Source organism: Amyelois transitella, chromosome Z, assembly GCF_032362555.1.
Source record: "Amyelois transitella isolate CPQ chromosome Z, ilAmyTran1.1, whole genome shotgun sequence".
Classification (NCBI taxonomy): Eukaryota; Metazoa; Arthropoda; class Insecta; order Lepidoptera; family Pyralidae; genus Amyelois; species Amyelois transitella.
In genome coordinates, this window is record NC_083535.1 from 9,243,775 (window position 1) to 9,271,279 (window position 27,505).

The following is a 27,505-nucleotide window of genomic DNA, read 5'->3' on the forward strand; positions in this document are numbered from 1 at the left end:
AAGCGGCGATGGAAATGATATAATAATTATATAATTTTCAACTTCGTCTTTTTTCCGGGGCACAGTAAAATATCACTCAGAATAATTATGATACTGTGCCTTCGCTCATCAAAGGTTTCTATATTAAGTGAAAAATGTACAAAAAGACGTCTTTAGGTATATCAAACGAAATATCTTTTGTGTCGAAATATGGAATATCGAAAGATCATACATTTTTAATTTATTCCAACAATCAGTATTATTTTAGATCTATATTATTTATGCCTTTTAAATGGTTTGATATAGACCATAATAGTTACCGAGTCTGCAAACCGCACATCCGATTGGCTGATTTCTATATTTATCGCTAATTTGTTGGTAGCGTACCGAAACATTTCTAATCGGCTAATCCCTGGAAAGTGTTCGGGCGTCAAGTTGTCTCGATTCACTTTCATCTCGATCTATAGTCGCGTCGCAATCGCGACAAAAATAATTATAACCAAGCGTTGGTAGGCAAAGCCCGCGGTACTCCGCTAAGCCACTACAATTCGTTTGCGGCGGCAATGAGCGGCTTGTAAATCAAAGGGATTCTACATAATTAAGCTCATAATTAATGTAAAGACTCCTTTATTTATAGGCTCAGTCATTCTTAAAATTGCTCCCGTTTTGATAACGCGGCCTTAAGAGGATGTGATTAACACATGTAACATGTTAATGGATGTAGATAATGGACTCGCACGGATTCCGACTTTTAAACACTGTATGCGTGTTTTTTTTTTAATAATAGTATAGTTTCTAGTTAAATTAACGGTGAAACATTTTATGGCGGTTTTGAATATGTTAATGCAATATATTTCCTCCTCGGTTATTATTATTATTATTCAAACCCGCGAGATTAACAGCGTGTTGTGTGTAATATTTTTCTCGTAGGTGCATAAATGACGCGCAGAGTGTGGCGTCGTTGTCTAAATAACTCTGGAGCCACCCTATTAATTTGTTTATATTAGAAGCCGCTCACTTGCGCAGTCCATCACGATTGTCGTCAAGCGGCCGATCCACGATTTGTTTTCGAAAGATCTTAACCGTGTTTTGGTTATTCCTGTACAATTGAAGCTTTTAAATTTAGTGTCACCGCAACTCCTTGGAGACGGTCTAAACATTTGTCTCGGAATATTTATTGCCACGACTTGTGGAGTATATCATTCGGTGTATATTGTGGCAATCGATCAGCGGGCTGGCTGAATTGATTATTTATTCAGGCTTAGTTAAATCTTTGGGAGCAGCCGCGTTATTTGTAGAGCAGACTAAAGAGACAGGAAGTAGTTAAGCGCTCGTTTAAAATGTTAACCGATTTTCGACAGTCGTTAATTTTCGTGGCGAATTCCTGACTTATGGTCTTATGTTGTTTACGCGGGTGGATAAATTTACTTCTGAGAGGTCATCCTCTATTTAAGCTGTCATATATAAGAGCAATAAGTATATTTATGGAAATGATATGGATGATACTTGTGGCTTCCACTATTAATATAATTATTCGAATTAAAAATCACTAAAATGTGCCGTGTGGTTCCGGGCACCAATACAAAAAAGAATAGGACCACTTCATCTCTTTCACATGGATGTCGTAATAGGCGACTATGGGATAGGCTTACAAACTTGGGATTCTTTTTTGGGCGATGGGCTAGCAACCTGTCACTATTTGAATCTCAATTCTATCATTAAGCCAAATAGCTGAACGTGACCATTCAGTCTTTTCAAGACTGTTGGCTCTGTCTACCCCGCAAGGGATATAGACGTGACCATATGTATGTATGTATGTAAAAATATTTGAAGGCCACTATTTGAAGGAGTTTCAGTATAAGTAGTCACAGCCAGCACGAAGGAGTCATTTATTCTACAAGTGTGGTAATTTTTTGGTGCAGTGGCATTCATAGATGAACAAATAAACACATTTTCACTTTTATAAAAGTATTACCTAGTACGGATATACACCTGACGACAACGAGGAAATAATTCAATTTTTCCTCTGCCAACGAACCAAAAGAATAGGGCAACTTTTTTGCACTGTCGGAACTCATTTGGAATAGCCGGACAGACGTGTATCCTAAATGATTTTATCTGGATATCGTAATCCGGATCCCGGTGAAAGCTTCAGGGAGTTTTGTTTAGTAATCCTAGTTGAACCTGACTGCGACACGACTACGACTGCAAAGGTAGTATCCATGCCAATATTATTTCGTATTTTGCATTCACAACATACAATATACTTTGTAATAGACTGATTACCATGGTAATCGATTTCGCGCCACCTGCATTCTGGATATTGACGGGAATCAATAAATAAACTTATGCTAAAGGTCAACGCGAGAGTAGTACATTAATTAAGAGTATAAGAGTATACCTGTCTTGTCTGTTGTAAGTAATGTCTACTAGTACATGTCTAGGTGCAATCTACATTTTCTATTTTTGATAATGAATAAAAATAGAAAAAAAAAACGCCGTTGCACTTGCACTTTGCTTTAATCCCGAGAAATATGCTCTTAATCCCGAGAAATATGCTCGCGCTCTACCGATCCTTCTTTTGAGTTTGGTATACAATTTTAAAAACATCTCCTTGCTTTATTCTTCTTCTATATAGTCGTTAATAGATTAAGTATTATTTGACTAAATTCGTATTTCCCAAAAATAAGTCACGGAAAAACCATTTACTTATACAGATCCTTAGCCAGCAAATTTTTTGACAGTTTCAATGATACTCGGGTCAGTGATATGTAGTTGACAACAATGATCGACATGAACAAAACATCTATGTAAAACCCCTTATTTTATAACTAACTGAACTGCGATGAAAATTCCTGTGAACCAATCCAACATCAGCCGATTCCTCTTATTATAGCATCAAAGTTTAAGAAAATTCGTATCACAAATTTTGAATTATTGATTAGATTAAGTTCTATTTGTTAGGAGATGAGCCATCACCGTCCGTACAAATTCATGCTAAGTAATTTTCCCAATCAAATCACTCGCTCATGCGAAGTTAGTAAAAACAGCGGCCATCTTGATAGTTCAATTGTTACTGCATCCAACATTACGGGTATTATTAGTCGACAATGCAGCACAAAACTCAACAATAGCCACTAGAGATTGTATGGGAAGGTAAACTACGGTTGGATTCATACAAAGCGGACATCATACCGAAATTTTCCTTTTATACGCACTTGAAAATACATTCGAGTTTCAGTAGTGATGTGCCAGCATTGTTACATTATATGTCGATAAAAAGGAAATAATTAAATAAGGTTTTTTTTATATATTTTGTGCATTGCTTTGGTACCTGCATCACCTGTCAAAGAACCTTTAGAAAATGGCAAACATATAAGAAACAAGTTGGCGGAAGTGGGAAAAATAATGAATACGATCAGCTACTACGTAACGATTTAAACATACCTACCGTAAATACTATAACTAAAGGAAAAAGAAAAAAGAAAATGAAAGGAATGATTAATTCCATCGATAAAATGAACAACCATTGTAACTTAAAAATAAATATTATTCATAATTATAGAAAAACGTAATCTGAATTAAAACCGAATTATTGCATATAATATAAGAGATAATTCATACAATAATTATTAATCTGTAACAATACGAGTTATAATTAATTCTATCGCAGAACATTTTCAACAACTCTTAATGCCGATGTTCCCATCCCTACCACATGACCTCCCGGGGCAAACCAGGATAACTGGGATAAGTACACGCCGCACTCCCGTTGAAATATAAAACATGTTCATTATTTTAGTACTAATTGGGACTGGTCGTGTGTAGTAGGTGCGACTCTGTTCCCGCCCCCGGCGTACCGAACGTTCCAACTCATTACGGTACAATGTTCCCTATATACACCGTTTCTGCATTAACCTGAATTACAAGACGTTTTGGGGGTTTAGGCTGAACGAATTACGAATAAAACACAATTCGAAGACTATCAAAAAATTTCGAATTTATCTCGCTCGGAAAGGAAGTTGGTTCAGTTGTAAGTTCTGCTGCACATACTTTTTCTAACACACAGGGTTGACAATTTTTCCGTTTGCCTATAATTTGACAAGAGCAATAATACTACTTGAATTGATTGAAATATATTGAACATTTTTGTTGAAAATTAAAGGGGTTCGCAATTGATTTTTGAAAAAAAAAATTAGATTGTCAATATTGTTCTAATACCTAATTATTTTTAATTAAAATTGGTTAAAGCAGTGTAGTTGAAAACCAACCCAAATAAAAAGGTAGTATACCAGAAAAGAGAGATCGAGAGAATTATATAGGTATCAAAATAATAAACAAGTAAATTTAAGGTCTTTTCTTGTAAATGAATAATTTTAAAATTGTGCGATCGACACCGTAAACCCCAATTGTTATATACTTAGGTAAAACCTTTTCGTTAAGTAATGTCCTTTTCTTAATCTTTATTACATTATTGGATTAATATTTTCAGTAAAGAAGTAGGCAACATTTTAAAGGAATTTTCTTTGATGATCCCGGCGCCCGAGGCGTATACGTTATTGTGAAACTTTTATATTTTGCTGCAGATCCACCGTTGTTTCACTGAAAACTTCTCTTTATAAGAAATACAAAAGAACTTCACCGAGTACAACCCTTGCTTTAAGATTACTCTTTTCATGCAAAACTTTTAATTAATCAAAATTAAGAGGGACGGCTCTCGCCTACTCCTTATTTTATGAAATGCTTTTATACTAGATTATAATTCTTGAGATTTAGACATTCTTCTTTATTTCGATATTTATTCTATAAGTATTGAATTAAAAATTAAAACACTTAAAATGCATACTTCAAGTAGAAATGCGTATTTATGGACTTCGAATCGTAGCAAAAGGCTGTCGCCCGGGGATTACCAGACCATATTGATTTTGATTTGTCTAAATTTAGCTTCAATCAACCGCCGATAGCCTACTTCCACACAGAACTCCAATCTGGTCTCTGAAAGGCTATTATCACATCAATACAACAAACGGTAACAACGCTAGAATCAAATGAAACCCCTTGGGTCGTGTTAATCGGGGTGACAGTTATTGAAATATACCCCTAACCAATTCTATTTCGAATTTGGCCAAAATGGCACAGAGGTATGGGCGAGTAAGCGGCGGGCGCCTGCAACTTAAATGTTAACGGAGGTCGAGAACTGACTTACGGGGTTTAGTTTAGTTGAGTGGCTTGCTGTGGAGAAGCGCCGCGGGACGTAAAGCCAAAGCAATTTCAAAATAATAGGAAATATCTTAAATGCATTTAGATTTTATGATATATACCTATTTATTACATTTCCAAGGAAATCATTGGAGGAAATGTACTGGCTCGCTTCAAATGTTGGAAACTTGTCATGAATCAAAATCTCTAAATGTCACGAAGTGTCTCCGCTAAACAGCTTGGCTTTGGGCCAACTCCACGTCAGTCCTTATTTGACTATGCGTTTAATCACCGTATAGGCATTTGCGATGAAGTGTGGCTTCGTTGTAATTACTTCGTGTGTTGATTTAAGCTTTATCACGTTGCGCGGAGAAGGCTCGGCCAGCCCCGGACTGTATATTGAATTTATTCCTCCAGAGATACTTTATACAATTACTGGCCGACTTGCCGCCACGGGAACCTATTAAAATATTGAAGATAAGATCGAATTTTTAGTGCGGACGAGGTGGGCTGGGCCTTTATAAACGAGAACCCAGTATCAAATCGTGGACTGAACAGAATTGAGACATCGTTCAAAATATGCATCGCGTTCACGTCCTCAGGAATATTTACATTTACCTCTTAAGGAATTTAAGATCTAAGAATCTTCAACATTTACAATCACATTTTGTTACCCATTTTTGCCATAATTAATTTCAAATAAATAAGTATGTGCGGTGTGTTCCGAAAAATAAAAACTGCTGCTATGTGTTTTCCTGCATTAGTATCATTTTGGATCTACTCTCAATAAGGACAAGCTGTGAAAACATGAGCCCCTAAAAATTTAATGCGTCATGACTGTTCTGTCACTATTTTATACTGGAGCGCCGGCCAACGGCTACCTCCATCTCCTGCCTTATAGCTTTCGTACGTACAATTGTTTCTAATTATGAATTGATCAAACATTCAATTCGATATTGTTTGTAATTATCTTTTGTTGTTTGCTTTTATTTGTAATTTGTTATTTAATTGGCTTCTGATTATGAAGTGGTTTGAAAGGTTTGGTAGCTGGCTTGTTAGACTCATCAGTTTTTATTACTTCTGAGTCTGTCAGTTTGCTTTTTAGAAGTGATTGAAGCACTCCTGAAAAACTTCTATTTAGGTTTGGCAATAATAGATGAAATACGAGTATTTTTCTTAGTTTAGACATTGTATGATTTAATGATTTCTTTATTACTTACCCTCTATTCTCAGGGGGCTGACAATACACCCTCGTCTAGGGCAATCAACATTACTTGCGATTTGATAATTGAAGCTTGTTACTAATCTTTCCTTTTAAACATTGCCTGGGACCTGCAGTACTTCCTTTGCGGTAAAGTTATAAACACTAAATGACTGGGAGTCGACGCCGAGTGACTAACCGCCCTAGGGCCCCATCTGCGTAATTTAAGACAGCCGTTGCATATAGTTTTTAATTAGAATCTGCATACCGACCTAACAAGGACCTAACCTCTATTTGTTCAACTAAAAGCAAAGATATCGACTATTGAGATTGCTCGTCGTGGTTTTATTTGCGCATCATCCGTTAGAAAGATTTACGCTCACTGCCGAGGACGGGTTAAATAGCACAATCAATTCACCAAATAAAGCAACCGAGTGCAGTAAACCTAGACGGCTTCCATTACAAATACCTAATGAAATAAATACGAAACACTCCCCAAATTCGCCTTTAATTAACATGCCCAGTTTTTCCCGCATTATTCCTATCATCAAAATATTTACTTCCGACATTTTTTCCTGTTTCGGCGTTGTGCGGGGGCGGTCGTGTGAGCTGTAATAAGATTAATGATGTTGCCGTCATCGCAAATTAAAGTTCTCTTCAAGATTTTAATAAGGCCTTTGTCAAGCGAAAGTTTAGAATTTATGTAAATTGCTAAGTTCGAGCCAATGTTAAGTAGCCGAGCGGATCCCGAGACGCGCGGTGACTGCTACAATTTGACGTACTGAAAAATTGTTATTTGTGTTTACGTTTACCACAGTGTTCGCGTGTAATATGTTAAGTTTCAATTAGAGATCCCTTCGCTACCGCTGTTGAATTGGTCCAATGAACAGGTCGCTTTGCATAAATGCCCGCCAGCTGTTTACAATAATCGATGATATGTTTTTACGAGTTACATTTTCAATTTATTGATATTCATTCTTGGACGGACAATTTATTTGTATCGATAATGTTTCAAAGACTTCTGTTTATTTTTACCGTAGCTTGATGACGGCTTTACGACGGCTCCACTGGGCGAAATGAAATATAGGCTCGGCTAATTACGAGATCGTCATTAACCGTTCTTTAATTAACGTTTAACTGGACTGGATTACACAGTTTCAATATTTTAGCGTTTTTTTATACACCAGTGTGTTCTGTTCAGAATGAAATAAAAAAAATGGAAGATTATGAAGTTTCGTCTTCAACTTTGCAATGTCTATTCTAAGTTAATTAAGATCCCTTACTACTTAGTGGATGAGGTTCGAATACAGCACATGTAAACATAAGCCAGTTATTTTGGTACTTCATCACGGTAAACATGACGAGGTCAAAATTCGTAGACTGCATACAGTCACAAGCCCGGTCTGTCAGCCGGCCGTCCATACCAAAGGTTAAGTGCTCCGACGTGCTAGACGCCTTGAGAGGTTCATGTCAAAAGCCGTAGTCGAACCTCGGTGCTAAAAGAATACAATGGAATAAAATAAACATGAATAAGTGTTACTTCTTATTGTTTCCTTGGTTGGGCCCATTCTGAATGAGTTTTTTTGTTTGTTGGGTTCCCAAATCCTGTTCAAACGTATAACCTGTGGAGCATTGACTCGTGTGTGTCGGATGCATTGTGTTGGCGCTGCTAGCCGTCGACAGCGGCGGTGGTTTCTCACATCCCGGTAAGATAAGTGCATTTTCTTGTCGCAACACGGCGCGCCGCGGCGGCCGCCTCGCCTCCTCTCCTCGCAGACCAGCGCCTCAATAGTCAACACTTCTTTATTTTTATACGCTTCACTGTAATTAACTATAGTAAAAGATCTTCGCCTTATTCCATATCATTTTCTTTCCTTGTGAGAAGAAATTGATCTGCTTCTTTAAAGTCTCATTTATTATAATCACGATCTTTTATTATATTCCTCTTCGTGTCACCATCAATGTGAACAAAACATAATAACAAAACGAAAAATAAATAAAAAATATTCAACAGAGGAGGAGAGATGTGCATATTCAAACAGTAATTTACTTTATACCAACTCAAATCGTATTAGTAATTTTAACTAGCGCATTCACAGTTTCTAAAATATAATTAATAATACTATAAACAAATTCATTGATGTTTCATTGGCATAGAATTACCTGACTTGATGTTGAATTTACTATATGAGACATAAAGATCGCCGCTTTTCTTCGTTCAGTCAAATAAATCTCCTTGCTTGTGCGTCGGCCTTATTTATAACTGCTAAAAATCTCGATTGCGTTCCTTATCTGCGCGGACGCAATTTGCCGAATCTCAATAAATTCGATCCACTAGGGTATTCCCTTTTTTCGGAAATTCTTTTTCCTTTTCGAGTAGGCGTTCAGTAATGTTCTGTCGTTGAAAATTATTTAATTGTTTTAACAACATTTTTTTTTACTCCTAATTTGAAAAGAAATAAAGCTGCTTAGTTTCTTCTGGTGAAAATGAATGTAATGCAAGTCACGTAATTATAATTTACATGTTAACATTTTTAAATTGGTACAGTTTAAGACCATTATCAAATGATTCACGATATACAAATTTACGTAGAGCATATACAGAAGTCCAAAGAACTCTCTACTCTGTACATGGAAAATATAAAGAACATTAATAGCAGGGGTTGTATCAAATCTATGTTATTATAAAAAAAAATTGTGTGTCGCACTGTGTATTTATTCAATAAAATACCTACTTCCGATTAGATTACAAACAAATTTGACATTATTTTTTACTTTTATGCGGTAAATAAGTTCTGATTGTGTTCTGAGGTGACAATGTATTTTGAGAATTTACAAAACTTTCCCAAAGAAGCGGGATAAAATAGAATGCGCACGATATCGCTGGCCAAAGCTGTAATAAGATAAATAGCCTCCACCGAACAATTCAAATCACCAAAATGATACCAGTAATCCATAATATGTCGTTAAAACGATATTAATCGATCTGATACAGCGTAATTGCACAAACAAACTTGTGACGGACAGAGCTGCTCCGGGCGAAATTTTTAAAGTGCATTTGTTACGAGTACTTGTATTTGATTGCGTGTGTGCACTTTTCAGCACACCCACAGGACGCCGCGTTAATAGAGCGTTGTGTCTCCTCGTTTTGTTCGACCGTTCACTGACTCTGTTATTTCGGAGCGGGTAATAAATTGCGTGATGACAGGTGTCAGCTGCTCCGCCGCCTCTGCACTCTTGCGTCGATGTCTCATTCCTAACGTTCTACTCCTAAATTCTCTTATTTTATCAACGCTCCGTTCAATTTTCGTAACGTTCCCTCCCGCTTATATTTTGTTTTCTTTCCGAACCGTTTTGTTAGTTTTGCTAATCCGACGCGCACTTAGTTGCCGAATATTCTTTTATTTTTTACGTGAAATATTGGACGTTTCGAATTGGTCATTTGTCTAACGTAATATACTCGGCCAGTTATTTGAATTTTTATCAGCTCATCATGAATAATTTAATGATTGTTATAAGTTATCTTAAGAGAAATTAATGGATTCCTGGCAAGCTAAATCATGGTTATGATTTATTTGACACTTGTGTTTCAACATGGTACTTCCTTGTAGAATACCGGAAGTCATCTTGAATATTTGCTCGACGTTATCGTTTCCAAATGTAAACCACTTTTGGGAATGTCTTATTTGAGTATAGAAATTTTACAACAGTTTGTTTTAAGCAACATTCTTTTGTCAATTTATTCATCTGCTTATTAAAATAGAAATAGTGTTAATAATGAAAATGATGCAAGTCTAGTTGTTATTTCTAATTTGATTAGAAATTCAAGACTGTTCAAAAATACTACACAAAATAAAAAATAATTAGTATATCGTTCGTTGACAACATCAATACTCCCCACACGGATATAATACTGGAAAAAGAGAAATGGGATCATATTTGTCTCTTTGATTTATGAGCTAGTTTCAGCGTAACTGATGCAGAAAGGGACGACGATAGCTGGTATCGTGTTCTCCGCTGGGTTTTAGCTCTTAATAACTGTCCAAGAACGTTCCCGTCTCCTTGCAATGCTTTCGATAATAAATTGCTGCTTATTTTAGTATTCTCATTCACCTCATATCCATACGGACGTATCAAACGAAACATTTCTCTTCGACTGATTGCTTTACTGCTCTTCTGATTGATTGTGTTGTGGAAACATTATTTTGTTTAGCTTTACCAATGGTATTATTTTGTCTAATACGATCGATTTTGTTGTTATGTCTGATGATTGTTCATTATTATGTATAATTAATATAATGGCAAAAAAAATATGCATAAAATTATAATTTTATTATTAAGACCATAAAACTTATTTGCATAAAACGCAAACTCGATTTTGTATAAAAAAATATATAAACTTGCGTTTTGTTGTTACTCCCACTACTTTGAGTCTACTAAATTACGTATAAACTACTCATAAATTAATCCTTTTAATTTCGCCTCAAGCGCGAAGGTAGCGCAGCGTGGGTATACCTAATCGCTATTTCGCACTACCACAACCAAACAGTTTTATTAAATAAAGGCGCATTATAGTGCAAGCTATCAGAGCTATTACCCCATCTTTGTACACGCACGGCCACTGCCCTGATGGGATATTAAAGTTATTACGAAAAGCAAAATTGGCCAGCGACCGCTGAGGAAGCCATACACCTATTAGTGGTATTACACATTTCATATATTATGATCGGACGTCCATCGACGATTATGGGTATATTAAAATGCCGTCGATGCGTCTCCGAACCCTGGGAAGATGCAGGGCGCACTTTTATCTACGTTTTTTACAGTTTAGTAGGTAATTCGGTGATCATCGGTGAGCACAAATTATGGAGTGTACAGCAATGGTGTCTTTGTTTTAAATATATTTTCATCGAAACATGTTATTCAAACTTTAAAATGTTTTATGGTCTCTTGTCTGCGGCAGAAAATGTGCATGTGATCAGCAAAAGTTGCTACAATCAGGTCTTACAGAAATATGCATACAATTACCTATACGGGAAAGTACGACGAATGCCTTGGGGCTCGGCGTTACTAGAAATCGTATGCGAATAAAAGTAAAAATGAAGAATCTAAAGAACGGGACGGGAAATTTATAACGTTTGACCACAGCATACGATGTCTAACGTTTGACGACGGTTAAAATTAGTCCGCAAAAATGAGAAAAAGAACACGAAAAGTATTAAACTGGTGTAATTTGTACGAATATTTATTTCCCCGCTTAGATATTCCATTATTATTCGGCAATTGTTTTGTAAGCGACGGTTAATAAAATAAAATGTGTCATTTCTGTACATTCCTATATTCTATGCCACGAACGCCCGAGCATTATGGGAAGTGATCCAAAAGTTAATGGTGTTTTTAGTTTCGCGTAGTCCGTGGGATCTCCGTAATTGACCAAATTACTCTGCTTAGCTGCTTTTGATTATGGTCAATACGAAGTGTATTCGAAGCTATTTCCTTAGTGCTCATGGATATGTATGGCATGCATATGGCCCCATAGTCCTGTAAATATGTAAGGTAAAACGCGCTTATGGGTATTGTTCCTTGGATGCAATCATCTGGTGATTTTGTACGATGCCTACAATCACAATTCGCTCAATTTCGAATAAATAAAAACAATCGGTAACGCCATGCCTACTTTTGGGAAGCTTCAAACGTGACGTTATGAGCTATGACTACTTTCCTCTCCTTTTTTACTTTTACCTATTAAATAACTTTAAGTTAAATTTTGCTGAATTTCAGGAAATATATAAGTAATGATGTGTTCTATCAACAGTGTTAGGTTAAATTAAGTAACGCAAAGATTGGATTTGCTAAGTAGCTGTCTTCTCACATTAATATAATGCTTTATCGAAATTGGATCGACAGTGACGCCGCTCAACACTAGTTCTATACTCGGGGTTCTCCTTTAAAGTTATCACTTTGTTAGTTTCCTTTTTTTGTCCTTTCACTTGCCTCAACTCATTTAATATTCAAATATTATTAGCTTTTTAATGGTTTTTTTTTAAGTCAGTGATTTGTTGTTTTATTTCAATTTTTCTTTTTTCGCTCATAGTTGTCACTTATGTCTGCTTGATTCTTATTTATGTATTTATTCAAAGCTTAACTGTAACATTTAGTTAATACTATTCACGTTCAGATACACTCCCCATGCCCATAGTGATTCGCTCCCGCTCCGCACATACTGGGTAAAACGAACTTTTGATTAGCTGACCGGAGGCGTGACGCAAACACAGACGTGTAGGTACACAATGGCGTTTACGCAAACGCCATTTGATAGCTCACTGAGTTTTACCGACACGACTGCAATTGTTCGCTTTGTGTCTGGGCTGCGGCGCAGTGACAACAAACGTTTCAAATAATTAACTCGCCCTAAAACATATGAAACGTTTATCTATTTTTCATCATTAACGTTACATTTACAGATTTAGTTATCACAACACTACCCATAGATCTACCAACCTTTCACAACCACCTTTCTTGTTATACGTGCGGAATGAAGAAGGGGTGCGCTGCTCTTACGTTTGCTTTCTCAAATAGCAATTATATATTTCTCATATAGAATTTCGCATAGAGAATTCGTACATATTTATCTGCCAACAAATTTGTCTGTTCATTTAGGTTCTTCCAACAACAGCATAATAGGCACCTTACATGATGGTGCAGTGATCGTCATTGCATTTCTTTGTACTCAGCAGAAATGTAAATGTCCATTATATCCATAAATGTTAAATAATAAATACATAGTTGTAATAAAAATACACAATTATATATATTTTCAGACACGTCAGTTTAATTTAAGTTTTGAAATGGTATCCAAATACCAAAATATTTAAAAAAAAAATTCTTTCCCGTTTTACTGGAAAAATAATAAAAAAAGATCAGTTTATCGCTCAAGTTAAAATGTCTTGTAGATGAACCTTAAATGCTTAATAATAGCCCATTTTCATCACGTAAGCAACTACTGGATATTAAAGAATACTTACATGTAGTTTATCGGACAATTTCTTATAATACCTACCTACCTATTCGGAATTTTGCGTAAACGTCGATTTAAAATAGTGTTCATACATTATGCACCGTGGAATAAACTCACGAGCATACCTACATATGTTTTGCTGCTTACTGCAAGCTCGGATGATGGGGGCGTGATCAATTTCGGTATTATTATTGAGCAATTTGAATTTTTAATAAATACTTACCTAAGAATTTATATCAAAGGCTCAATTTTATGCGAGCTCTTCTCGCGTGAGATTTATAAAAAATAACAAATGTTACTCTAGGTTTTAGTCTTATTTAGGCTACATATCACTATAATGGTTAAGTTGTTTTGGAGTTCATAAGTTACCAACAAAAAAAAAACCTTTTTTACATTAGTTTATAAAAAAAAATTTAACTTTTTATAATAAGTTTTTTGTTTGTTTCAGGATTCGTTTACGGTAAGATGTCATGGAATATTCCCCCGGCTACATGAAGACGGATAAGATTTCATGGTCAATTATGTAGTAAAAAAAAATGTTCCTGTTCTTTTAAACAATTTTTTTTTAAATTTTTTTATGATTCCAGTTAAGTTCTAGTTACGCACGTATACTTACTCAACTTTTGTTACCACGGCTATAAACTCATTTAACGAGAAATATTTTTTATTAATTATGAATTCCAACTAACTGCAGCTTTCTATTATTGCTTCTTTACAATATTTTAATATTAATATAACCATTATGCTTTCCGGTACCATCATCGCGGCGGGGGGCTGCAGGGTGTAAGTGTATTTGTTATTTATTACCTATATTCTTAAGTATTACGAATTATTTTTGTAGTGAAGTCCATCGTTGACCACTGATACTGGACTGAGATATGCTGGCAGTTCACACGAGTCTCGCATGATTTTATTAAATAACAATTAAAGTATTCAGATTCAATTATATCAGTTAAAATATTATGTTGTGCCGTGTGGTTCCCGACACCAATAGAAAAAGAACAGGTCGACTCCATATCTTTCCCATGGATGTCGTAAAAGGCGACTAAGGGATATGCTTATATACTTGGGATTCTTCTTTTCGGCGATAGGCTAGCAGCCAATACTATTTGAATCTCAAATCTATCATAAAGCCATCACAACTAAACCTGGCAGTGTTTTCAAGACCGTTGGCTCTGTCTACCCCGCAAGGGAAATAGACATGACTATATGTATGTATGTAAATTATTATGTTCCATAGCAGTTCGGAACAAAAATTTCGCTTCACCCACGGGGTCGTAATAATTTTTCATTCATTACGTCGACATCATCAGTAATTACTGTAGACTTTAATCAACCGCCGTAGGTCCAGTACAGTGGCAATTTGCACACATTAGCGCGTCCATCAGCATAGCTGTCAGTGTATAAGCATAATTACATATACGCCCTGTGACAAGACGATAATTAGCCGATCTGAAGACGCATCGTTCTGTTGATCCTAATTGACATACATGCAAACGCAATCAATATGAGATGCTACAGGATATTGCCGGCAAGAGGGACAAACTGTAAGCTTCACATGGAATATACGAGTATACCTAGTATTCAGATAAACAATAATGGTATAGTCTACACCATCGTTTTTAGAACGCGATAGGTGAATATGTGTGAATTGGTAGACGAAATTGTGGTGATAGACCGAATGACTACAATTACTCACGTCTATATCCCTTGCGAGGTAGATAGAGCCAACAGTCTTGGAAAGACTGATTGGCCACTTTCAGCTATTTGACTTAATGATTGAGTAGTATAGAGAATGAAAATTGAGATTCAAATAGTGACAGGTTGCTAGCCCATCGCCTAAAAAAGAATTCCAAGTTTGTAAGCATATCCCTTAGTCACCTTTTACGACATCCATGGGAAAGAGATGGAGTGGTCCAATTCATTTTTGTATTGGTGCCGGAACCACACGGCACCAAATATAAAAAAAAATATTAAATAAAAAAGTGGCCAACTCGCATTATGCAATCACTTCCAGGCAGCGTTTTGGCGATTGCGTTAAGAGTGTATTCCGATATAACAAATTATCAATATGATATATGGGTCAATATTACTGTCCACTATGCACTTGTTGACGTGTTCTCGTCAACCTGCGCGGAAACCCAATCGATGTCGGCGTCGGATGTCGGTTGTAATAGATACATGTGCAACTTGTAATTCGCTATGTTAACTTATCCCAACTTATAATACAAATGCGGATATAAGTTTGTTTGTTACCAATTCAAAGTTGAACAGCTGATTTGATTTTAATGAAACTTAGTATTGTTATAGTTATGGTCATTTGGTCATGCTTTAAAAACGAAAGTTGCTCTATTTTTTGGTAATTCCTATAGGAACGGGGAAAATAGAAATATATGTATAACGCGAGCGGAACCGCTTGCGAAAGCTAGTACTACCATTATTTTTGTAAAAAGATATAGCAAGTAAGAAATATTTTATTTGTATTGAATTGGTAAAAGTTAAATAAAGTTAATAAATTAGTTCAAAACTTTTAGCCTAAGATGATTTCAATATAAACAGCCAAGAGTTCATAGTGAACAGGCGTGATCTGTTCGCTATGTACTCCTGTTCTGATTTGAGGGGTTAGTGCGAGTTTTACTCGCGCAATTGTTTACTCGAGCCAGTAATCGCGAAATGTATGGAATTGCATTAGTGCCATCGCATCACTACTAGGTGGCGCTGATCAAATCACATACAAATTCGCGTTTACTTGCTCAAAGCGTTCGATCAAGTAAAACTCGCACTAACCCCTCTTTTTTTCGATCGTTTAGAGATCGTTATCCCACAGAAAAATTGAATATTTATATACTCGTACCTATAGAATTTGTTTATTTAAAATTGCACAATATTGCTGATACCTACGTCTGATTACCACATTATCTATACATATAATAAAACAGTAAAAATATTTTGTCTGTACATTTAGTATTTTTGACTGAAATGGATAGAGGAACACTTAGAATGAATAATAGAAAGCAAAAAAATTTTTTTTTAATTTCTTGTCTGTCTGTATGTATGATCACGATTATCTCCGAAAGTACTCAACCGATTTATTACAAACTTTCACCAATTGCTTTGTTTTAGCCCAGAAGAACATTTAAAGTTTGTTTCATCAAAATCGGTTCACTAAAAAAAAAGTTATCGATATTTGAATGAACTCAAAGCATCAGTTTGCCTATAAATAAGTTACGAAATTTAAAATTCAAAGTCATTTATCATTGTACGACAGCTATCTATAACATATAAATATATAAGTGAATTTTTTTTTAACATTTTTAGTCTGTCTGTCTGTATCTGACTGTATGATCAAGATTCAACTCAAAATTTACGCGGACGAAGTCGCGGGCAACAGCTAGTGTAACAAAATAAAATGCAGAACTTTACAAAAACAGTAAACTTTTTGATAGGAATTGTGATTTCACTTTAGGAGCGTTTTTGGCTTGCATACGTTGCGAAGATTCCGATGCAGTCGTCCATAATTCTCAACTAAATTGTAAGCGGCAATGTGATAGCAAACTGGCACACGTGGACCCGTCTGAATGCTGGTCACCAAACACGAATACGCTTTTGAAACGTCTAAAATAAAATAGTTATAACAATTTACACTTTAAAGTGAACGGAAGTCAAATAATTTTATGGCCACTAAAATGGTGCATGATTTCAAAACTATTTTGGCTCGGCCCCTCTTTCAATCTGAGATGTTTATATTTTGATTATGTTAATTAAGTATCAGTTAATTCAAATAATAAAATTACTGGCTATGATCATTTAAGTCTTACGTACTCGTATAATAAGCTCATAAGTTTGTTATAGATTAAATCTGATAATTATATTAATTGATAAATAAAAAATAGTCATTGAAAAATGGAAACAAGTGTAAACGAAAACTTCAATAATGTACAGAATAAATTATATACTGCTGTATTTTATATAGACTAAGCACTGAAACCAACAGATGAGAATCAGAAATACGCTAATAGGAGAGAATATAGAAAAACAAAATAAAAAACTAAGTATCTAATCTGCGACATAAACGATCACCAAGACACGCTACCGCTAGACAGTTCAAAATTATCTCGAGGAAATTAACAAGATAATTAAAATATCTTTATCGGATACATAGCGAGGATGATATACGTAGGAAATCGTAGGCGTCTTTTGGATGCATAAAATTCTTGTAAGCGATAAAGAGTGGCAAAGGAGATTTATTTCGGGCGAATTATAAAGCCACTCTGTGCGCGCATAATCCCGCCTTGAATTTATTAGCTAAACCCACAATAAATTAGTAAATTCGGCCGCCGGTTGACCCGGAAACGCTTTAATGAGCCCTCTTTTTTGTTTTGAAGGGACATTTTTGTGTAGGATGTCCAAAACTAGCATATAATGGCCGGTCGCCTCCGCTGTGGCTTTGTGTGTGTTGAGTTGTATGTAGACAGGGTTAACCACCTTACGTCTGGGTAAAAAAAGTTCTTGGTACTTTAGATTTATGTATAACGTCTCCATAAACATAAAAAATGTGTCAGCAGAGATGTGTAACTGACTGCAATAGATAGAATATTTGTTTACCTATTAAGTTATACCTATTAAAATTTTGACAACTAAGCCAAATTATAAAAAAACACTTTGATGCACTACTGTTATAATGTTTTAGCCTCTTAGTAGCTTTCAATAAATTTCTTACGAAAAGATGGTGCCATCTTATTCTAAATGGTTGAAAATGGGAAAAACTAATTATTATTTTCTAAATTTTTACATGTTTGCTGCCTGATGCCGTCAACACTTTGCAATGGATGTGGCTTTTCAGTATGTAAGTATTTCGCATTACTTTGTATATTTTGTTAAAACGTACTTTATTAATCATACCCGCAAAATAACCGGCACAAGTGCATAAATCTTACAACACAGCCGTTAAATGCGTGAAATGTACTTACAAATATTTTCTACTTCAAATACTAAATTACTCAAAAGGGGGAAACCAACAATATGTTTAAAATTTTGAACTCTTCCAACTCATTTAAGCAATATGCTAAAATTACTTTTGCAATTTGATTTAATTTTCTGCTCAAATCCTATAAATAGATAGAAACATATGCTTTCACACACGACTCTAATCCATAAATTTTCTCAAATTCTCCAAGAATAAAATGATTAGAAAATATCTTGATCTATACCAGGCGAGTCCTCCCGAAAACCGGTTGGAAATATACAATCGAATTTCATTACCCATTGAACAACGGCAATAAAATTGAAATGGCTGTTGGGAAAGCCCACCAATCGATGTAAACCGCGCACTATCCACACACGTACGGGTATATATACGTGGAAAATCGTACCCAAAGCGCTCGGCAAATTAACAGCGCCTCCCAGTGGGCCAATATTTCTCTGTGTTCAGCCAGCGCCGCCTGCCAGCAACCGCCCGACTGAATCAGCGGTGATCACGCCTACATCGTGTATAAACCCCTAACAAGTATTAGTTTCTGAGTCGGCAGTACTCCGCTCCTTATCACCTTGGATGTCGTAATGAATTTCAGCCAACAATTGCTTTTGATCTTGCGCTCGCTGCGGAAGATCAGACGATGCGCGGTAATGCAGTCTTGATGCTATAGGTAGCGTGATATTAATTGTGTTAATTAAACTATTATCGATTTACGTCTATGGAATTGTTCTTAATTCAATTGAATTTAATATTATTTATTACAACAAAAAAGAATAACAAGGATAGGATTCTTCATTATTACAAAATCGATCGATCTCAAAGTGTAAATAGTTTTTGTTTCCTGTTATAGAGATAGAAGTATGCTCGTAGTAACAAATCGATGTTATCTTTCAACCTGCGCCAATCACCTTAGCATGGCTGCATACTTACACGAATTACGGATCCACATGATCGCGTAAAAGTTAATGAGGTTAATCTTAATGTTGCTTAATTTGGTTAGTGGCTCAATCAAAAATGAGGGTCCCACTAATAGCTCAGAAACAAGTCTGGAACTTGCCTCTGCCGAACACAATAAGTATTACTTGTATTAACTTAATCTTCTATCTAAACAGCCGTTCTTTAAAATTATCCTTTGCTTAACGTTTTAAAAATTAAAATGACCACCGATGATAGCAAGTTAATTCATATAACTATGCTAATAACACCTACCATCAACAAAATATAATCTTTAATCTGAATGCAAATCAAGCTAATGCGTTCCGATTATAAAGAGCTATAATTTGGATATTATATTGTCCATCAAAGTGTTTATAAAAATAGGCATATAAAAAACCGGCAATCAAGTAATTTGTTCCTCGACCTACTAAACAGTTTCGTGATCCTATCCCGTTTTAGGATTTAAATATTTAGACCTAATCATTTCGGATGCGCCTAAATTGCACATTTCATTATACTTGCCCTCTTTTGACAGCTTGCTGTGAAAACTCTGTTGTTTATATTTTGAAGCAATATCGGAGAGTTAGAATCCCTTTACAAATGCATGTCGAAATAAATATATTTTATATCTAAGGACGTAGACAGTGCCTGCATGAGACAGTTCTACGTAAACATATGTAGACAAAATGAATCTTTTTCTGATTCTGAATAAGTTGAGTTGGTAAAGATGTTCTTAAATATTATCAGGATTCAACGCATATTTATAAAATAATAATAATATTCAATTAATTGAAAAAAAGAACATTATTTAGAAAGTACATCCCTACAACGCTTGCACAAATTTTTGGTGTGATGATACTTTGCTGAAAATAAATTTAGCTACAGATGGTATATCGTCAGCTTTTAAATTTTACCATTCTATTCGTTATTGCCAGAATGGTACATAGAGATTAGGTTGGTGCTATACATACGTCATATTGATTAAAATAACATACAAATATTAATTCAGAGCGCAATCATAAAGATCATAGTCAATTTTCATTCTGGGTATGTTTATAATTGTAATTTTTTTTTAATAATTATCAACGAGCTTCGCTTTCCGCAAACGTGTCTCGTCCCTAATACGTCGTTCATCTCTCAGTGTGTCACGGTCCTGTGTTTCAGACGGCAATGCACTGGGCTTGTAAGCGGGGCGATGAGAACTTGGTCAAACTGCTGGCTGGTGTGGCTCGCCATCTTGTCAACGAGCGATCGGTGAGTTTTGTCGTACTTTTTGTAAAATTCTCGTTGGACTGTCCGTTCTAATTTATATTGAAAAATTCAATGTGTGACAGGTAAGTACGTTAGTACGTACGTACGTACGTACGTCTATAGAACTTTTTTTTTTAATATTGGCTTTTATAGTCGGATGTAAAGTCGGCCATATGTTTAGTTTTTTTGCTGTTTATTTTGGTATATAATTTATTTGTTAAAACATTTTTTAATATTGATAATCTCATTAATTATGCGTGTCGCAATTTATCTTTGCAAACCTAATCGTGCACATATTTTCAATACGAACTGACCGCAAGTCGCAAATCCCTCGTTAACAGTTTAATTAGTCATTATTCAAGTAATTGTCGTAAATGCCGAATTCAGTTTTCATTGCGTGTCGGTCGTTAACGCCGGCCGCTCTCGTCTTAACAGATACCTAGAATCTTTAATGCCAATTCAAACTCTCTTTTACGTCCCATTTATGTGTTGAGTAGCTCTAGGAATATCTAAATTTTACTTGTTGTCGCTAGTTAAGTTATAACAGCGGTACTTTTTAAATTGCGCATTAACGAAACAGGTATAATGTTAATTTTTGATCGAGCGAGCGAAGTGTGTGTGTGTGTGACGAAAAGTAAAATTTTTGTATGTATATTATTTTTATTCGTAACGCGATTATTTTTGTTGTCACGGTTGGTGAAATTGAATATGTATGTATGGAATCATTTAATGAAATTTTCAAGTAAATGGGGTATCAAAATCGATTAGGTAGTCATTAAGGTATTCAAAATTTTCTTAAAATGTATAGTGTTCGCGAGACTTAAGACCTTCGCGGCGAACAACTAGTTAAAAATATGTATATGCATTAGCAAAGATCGTGTATCGCTTGTACGTCAATGTTGCAGATCTGCACTAATTGGGAAAGATCATTTTTGTTGATGCAATAAGTGTAATACCCATGGCAGTTCCTAAGATAGAGAACTTTTAAGCACCATTACCTATTTAACTTTAAATGCAACTATTCTGCTACTGTTAAAGCATGTACTTACTTTCGTTTACTGTACCATCGTTAAAAAGGCATTATTTTTTTCATGTGGCGATTCGTTTGGCGACAGAATGGGGTAAGTTTTTATTGTCCCTTACTTAATCAGATTTAATGAAAAAGTTAAGACTGAGTGTCTTAAGGAGCTCAACGAAGCCGGATTTTAATCAAGCATTTGTTTAAGCTAAAACAGTAAAGTTGTAACTTACAACTTAGTAAATAATCTGGATGTTAGAATGTTAATAATCTGGATGGTTACAACCTTACAATGGACAACAAAGTTACAACGTAAAATCAGCCTGAACCAACAGCTCATAAATCATCTGAAAATTTTATTTTAATTAAGATCTTTCCCCACGATCCTTATCAAAAACAATGGCAGCCGATAATATACGTCTATCCCTATTATAGCTAGGGTAAATATTGTATGAACAAGTAGTTTTTTTTTTTTAAATAAATATTAAATGCATCTTGGTTATTAATTAAGATCTGTAATATTCAGAATTCTACTAAAGTCGGTTTCTGTAATTTAATCCAACAATACTGTCATTTATTGTAAATTACTTACAACTTTTAGCTTACATCTTTTAATGCTACCTATCACAGGAAACCATACTTACAATAAGTATTGATATTAAAAAAAAAATATTTATAAATAGGATAATTTATGACATTTTTTAAATTCAATGTACTCGTTCCATTTATTTAAACACAAATTAAAAGCATTAGAAACATCGCTTTTGGTTCTTATAGTGTAGCGTCTTTACTTTTTTCTTTGCTACTTGTGGATTCGGGGTAGACAATTTAATGTCAGTTTTACTAACAATTATTCAGTTTTATTACGTAGCGCGGGCAGAGTCAGTGGCATTCAACAAGCCATCAAGTCTACAGGGAAAAGTTCTTAGACTGTAGTGTCACTTAAACTTAAATGGTCGTTCAATTAATTTTAAAACCAAACTTCGTGTTGTTAAGAAGCATTATCAAATTAATGACTCATTTAAATTCTACGACTACTTTTACTCTAAAAATATTTGCAATGAAATGATGAATGTCAGGTATGTACCTTATTGTAATGTCATCAACATCCTGGCGTTCGACCAGGTTACGACCTTCTCTCCCTAGGATTACCAAGCGAGACTATTTACTACGTTTTTTCTCCAATTACTAGCCTTTAAAAACATTTATTGGAAATAGATGGAGTATCCTAATCGTATTATAAAGACAACCAAATAGGTACCTACGAAATCTAAACATAAAATAAACGGAAGCTCGACACTTGTAATTTGAAATAAGTATAATTCTTAAAAACCAAATTGGACAAGTTCGTTTTCCATCATGACCTAATTGGGAATAAAACCTAAAAAGGGTTCAGTGGTTTGACAAACGAAAATCGAGTAACGCAAATAGATGAACACGCGTTATTCTCATATTCTTTATAGATATTACCATATCGGAACACCTGCTAGTAGTAATATCAGAAATTTAATATCTATCCGGGATAATATTGGAACTTCAAGCTGCTTGTGTGGGGCGCATGTGATATATAATGGTATAGTAGTGGCATAAGGTCTTTGTGTCACTCATAGAACTCGGAATAATATAATTATTCTGAATTTTTTAGGGATCCGTACCTAAAAGGTAAAAACGGGACCTTCGTTGTCACCAGGCTTTATCTCGTAAACCGTTTTAACTAGAAAGCTGAGATTTTCACAAATTATGTATTTCCGTTGCCGCTATAACAACAAATACAGAAAAAAATTATAAAGGGGAGTTCCCATACAATAAACGTGTATTTCTTTCGTATAGTTTTCCTCAATATTAATAACAGTAACAGGTAGACGCTTTAAACTTTCACAAAATGTTTTGGTTGTACGAGTATATTACTTTTCAAACTAAATAACAATACAAATAAAGTATTTATTAAAAGGGGTTCCCACACAACAAACGTAGTTTTTAAGCAAATTTTTGGTCGATTTTAATAAATAAGTACTTAGCGTTTTAATAAACCGGTTTTGCAACACGTTTTACGGATGGTACGGAACCCCGTCGTTCGTGAGTCCAACTCGCACTTGACCGCTTTTAAGTTAGATTTACCTTTTTATGAGAGAAGGATATGACGTAAAGTTTTTGTTAGTTGTCATGTAAGGATTGTGAAAGGCAAGTGATAAGATGTAGTCTCCTCCCACCCCTCCGGGGAAGACACGCTCTCTAATGTGTATGTTTACACATAAAGTTGTTGCACAAAATTTGTTCATTTTTATGAGTCCATTGAATATAAATTTAGATAAGGCTTCTCTTATTTATTAATAATCAATTCTATAAATTTCAGGGTTACACTCCGTTGCACATCGCGAAACAGTTTCGCCACGAAAACGTGTATAATCTCCTGATTGAAGTCTACGGTATGTTCATTTTATACATGGTTTTATTCTTGCGGATATAAGATAACGTCCATTTTGCTGATGCCTTAAAAAGTAAATGTAATATGTGATAAAATGTATGTATATTTTGTTTTTTAAAACAAATTTGCACGAAATACTTGAACTTGAACTTACTACTTACTTACTTGAAAACTAACTATTTCAAATCTGGACCGGATTAGTGAAAATATGTAGAAACAATCGTCATTAGAAATACAAGGGAAGCAACAGTGCTGCCAACATTAGGTAAACTTAACTTTTCAGATATCATACGTTTACTTTCATTGGTTTCGCAATTTACGGGTGGCGCCATCTAACGCCTAACTACCGAACTACCACCTACGATATGGTTTTCATACGGCATTTGCTTCGTACCTACTGCATTCAAACAGATTATAAAGACATATTAAAATTTCTGCCTTATTAATCTATAAAATAATTTTGTCGTGGATCCTTATTTAAAAATTACAGTCGGTTATATACTTAAAATAATGGTTGAGTAATCTCTATGCTTTTTACATAAATTTTAGTTTTAATTTTCCAGGCAAGGTGGCGCTATTGCAAATTTTCCTTGTTATTTTAGACGCTGATCCAAACGTCCGAGACTGGTCTGGGAGGAAGCCCAAGCAATATTCTGGTCACATGGACACTTCTTTGTCGCCAGGATCGTATCGTAGTAAGTGTAGCTTTATTAATGCAAATAATACAATACACATTGCAGGTGCTTCAAGAAATACTTAATTAATTTTTCTGCTCAAATCTAAAGCACAAATCAGTAAGATTTAACATTTCACGTTTCCTTTGTCCTACATAAACATTACTGAGTCATAATGAATGCGACTCGCAAATTCTTAATAACACAGACAAGAGCAACAAAAATACAAAAAGCATTCAATTAACTTGCTTATTACTGATTGCCAAGTTTAATAGCAACCTATGTAATAATTCAGGCAGTTGGGGTTTGTCTTACGGATTGGCCGCCCAAGAGCGCGAAGAAAATTTCAGTTTTTAGTCCTGGTTACTACCACTAGATGGCATTAAGCTACTTTGATTTAATGATAATAGAAATATGAGAAATATATATTATTTATATGCAATAAGTATGCTAAATAAATAAGCATTGAATTAATATTTACGAGGCAAGGGTGTTTTGCAGAGGCAGAAACGTACGAACTGCAACGGGCAGTAACCGCCCCGCCGACTATAAGAATCACTTCACATACAATAAATAATATGTCAAGTAAGATTGTAAAAAGATATACCTATACTCTTCTCACCCGGTAGCACTTTTTATATTGTTTAAAAATACGGAAAGAATCTGTGGGATATTGGTGTGGTGTATTGTTAACTTTACATGGCACACATTTTTAATTTTAGTCCTTAATTCAAAACTTTCGATCAAATGCAAATCTGTGTGAATTTACAATAATTTCTTAGTATATTAGATGGCATTTAAATTTACTTACGTTATACTTCTGGCACGTAGATAATTTTGTAAATATATTGAGCACATTGCACTGCACATATTCACACGCGATCACAAAAAACATTTACACACCTGTATCTTTGTAGAATATAAAATTGAAGGTACACTCTAACCAAATGAATTTTGTGTAATATACTTTCGTATTTATTAGAAGTTGTTCATCTTTTCAAAACATATATATAGCAATCTTCTTTGCTCAGTACTTTGTGTCTTAAGAAACTGTGTTAATTACATAACAATAAGTGTTTTTTCCTGTCATAAACTTCTAATTAATGATGTTTGTCTCATAAATAAAAACTATTTTCTTGATCTCTGCAACAAAAGGTAATAGCGTATGGTATAACAAAAGGTAATAGTGTAGTAGTATTGTGACCACTTTCCCTCAAACTAGTCAGGATTTATTAAGCCTGCCCTGCCACCCGGGCCCGGCGGAGTCAACATAGCCAGACTTTTTTGCCAGGCTCAGATAGCCTGCAGGCTTTCACGAGACGTGATCGTAGCACACTAGACGGCTATCTCTATAGCGCACGATTGAATGAAAAAAATATTAATTCAGTACATAAATTTTCGACTAGATGGCGCCGAAAATAAAACACAAGGTGGTATGTTCACAGCGAGCGACTTAAAAATTAAAGCTTGTCGTTTTAGAGAAGGAGAGTTTCCTCCGCATCGGTTCCCTGAACGTCCGCGTGAAGAAGACCACGGAAGCCTTCAGCAACTTCCTCGGAGTGGGCACTACAAGGTTCTCCGCCTACATTCCCAAAGGAGACCGCGAGGATCGGCGATCTGATGACGGCGAAATGATCAAGACTTGGGGATCCGCGGATAATATACAAGTAGGTATTATTTAATCAAAGGAGGCATAGATAAGAAAAAAATAAAAATACGTTTATTCTGTATAATGTACATATTCGTTAAAATGCTTGCCGATCTTTTCGATCGAACTAAATTCACAGATGAGAGCAAATCAAACAATTCTTCATCCTCATAAAAAATGAGCAGAGTTTTAATTTGCGGATCTTGTGCTTAATTGCAATAAGGTAAGATACTTTTTTGAATGGTTTGTAATCTGTAAAATTACGTATATAAGTGAATACCGTTTTTGTTTGCTCTCATCTGTTAATCTAGTTTAAACTTGATCAAAGGTAACTACAATCCAAGGTGGATCAGTTTTCCTGACAGAAAAGAAACAACATTTTTATATTCTTAACAGCGCAACACCGAATGACTATGAATTTGTATTTGAATTGCAGAAGGATGACAAGTTGATGCCTCCGCCAATGAGCAGCAAGGTGCGGCGAAGGGCAGCCAATGGCAGGAGAGGCTTAGCTTCACACAGCCGTAGCACACCTTCCACTCCTGATCAGGTAAGTGAATGTGTATTTTCAAAGAACACTCCTCTCATATTTCTTATTTTTTATTTTCATGGTTAATCCCCAAATGTAGTAAGAATAAGTATGCATGCCTACTTAAGTGGCCTTTAAGCTTGTTTCTTGCTTTGTCTACGTGAAACGGGCTAATGACGTGACAATAATAGTTAGTTCTATTAATTTTTAATTTTCTAGCCTCGAGCTCAAATAGGAGGCAGCGAGGAAGGAGACTCGGACTCAGACTCGGCAGCAGGCTTCCACGCGGCCTGGAGGCAGCAACGTGCTTCCAACATCACTTAACGTGCGAACCTATCTTCTTTGTGTGGGTTAAATGTCAACTACCCACGAAAATCCCAGTCATTGGAGTATTATCAACCATGGGAAATAACATAAGCCTAAATCTTTGTAAAAAAATCATTAATAATTAATGAACCTCCTCCGTTCGTTGGTTAAAAAGAACTTGAAGTATTTCTTGCTAATTGACCTGATTGGAAAAAGACGAATAGTAAATTATTCGAGATAATATTTTTATACTGATATTTTTTGTTTAATTTTTCTATTTTGTGAGTTGTTTTTAACGAACCTGGGAAAGGTTCGTTAAACCCCCATGTGTATTAAATGTATGTCT

The 27,505-nt window shown here is 35.2% G+C and overlaps 2 protein-coding genes across 2 annotated transcripts in view; both read left to right on the forward strand.

Annotated features, from left to right (window-relative positions):
• The window catches only part of LOC106134011 (uncharacterized), a 35,208-nt gene extending 21,216 nt beyond the window's left edge, over positions 1-13,992 (forward strand). The window contains exon 5 of the mRNA XM_013333951.2: positions 13,846-13,992. Coding sequence (XP_013189405.2) covers positions 13,846-13,902 — 57 coding nt within the window. The 3' untranslated portion in view covers positions 13,903-13,992. The remainder of the gene's footprint in view (positions 1-13,845) is intronic.
• A 7,409-nt stretch (positions 13,993-21,401) lies between these two features.
• Positions 21,402-27,278, forward strand: LOC106134012 (ankyrin repeat domain-containing protein SOWAHC). Its single transcript, XM_060953591.1, has 6 exons — positions 21,402-21,680; positions 23,931-24,003; positions 24,605-24,697; positions 26,156-26,343; positions 26,761-26,874; positions 27,073-27,278. The coding sequence occupies exons 1-6, from the start codon at positions 21,651-21,653 to the stop codon at positions 27,175-27,177; spliced, it is 603 nt and encodes a 200-aa protein (XP_060809574.1). The 5' UTR covers positions 21,402-21,650; the 3' UTR covers positions 27,178-27,278.
• The last annotated feature ends 227 nt before the right edge of the window (positions 27,279-27,505 follow it).

Excerpts from the sequence above, each read along its gene's own strand:
- LOC106134012 (XM_060953591.1), top strand. The coding sequence starts at position 21,651 with ATGTGGCGATTCGTTTGGCGACAGAATGGG. Across the intron at positions 21,681-23,930 it reads TCGTTTGGCGACAGAATGGG|GGTTACACTCCGTTGCACAT; the intron begins GTAAGTTTTTAT and ends TATAAATTTCAG. Across the intron at positions 26,344-26,760 it reads GATCCGCGGATAATATACAA|AAGGATGACAAGTTGATGCC; the intron begins GTAGGTATTATT and ends TTTGAATTGCAG.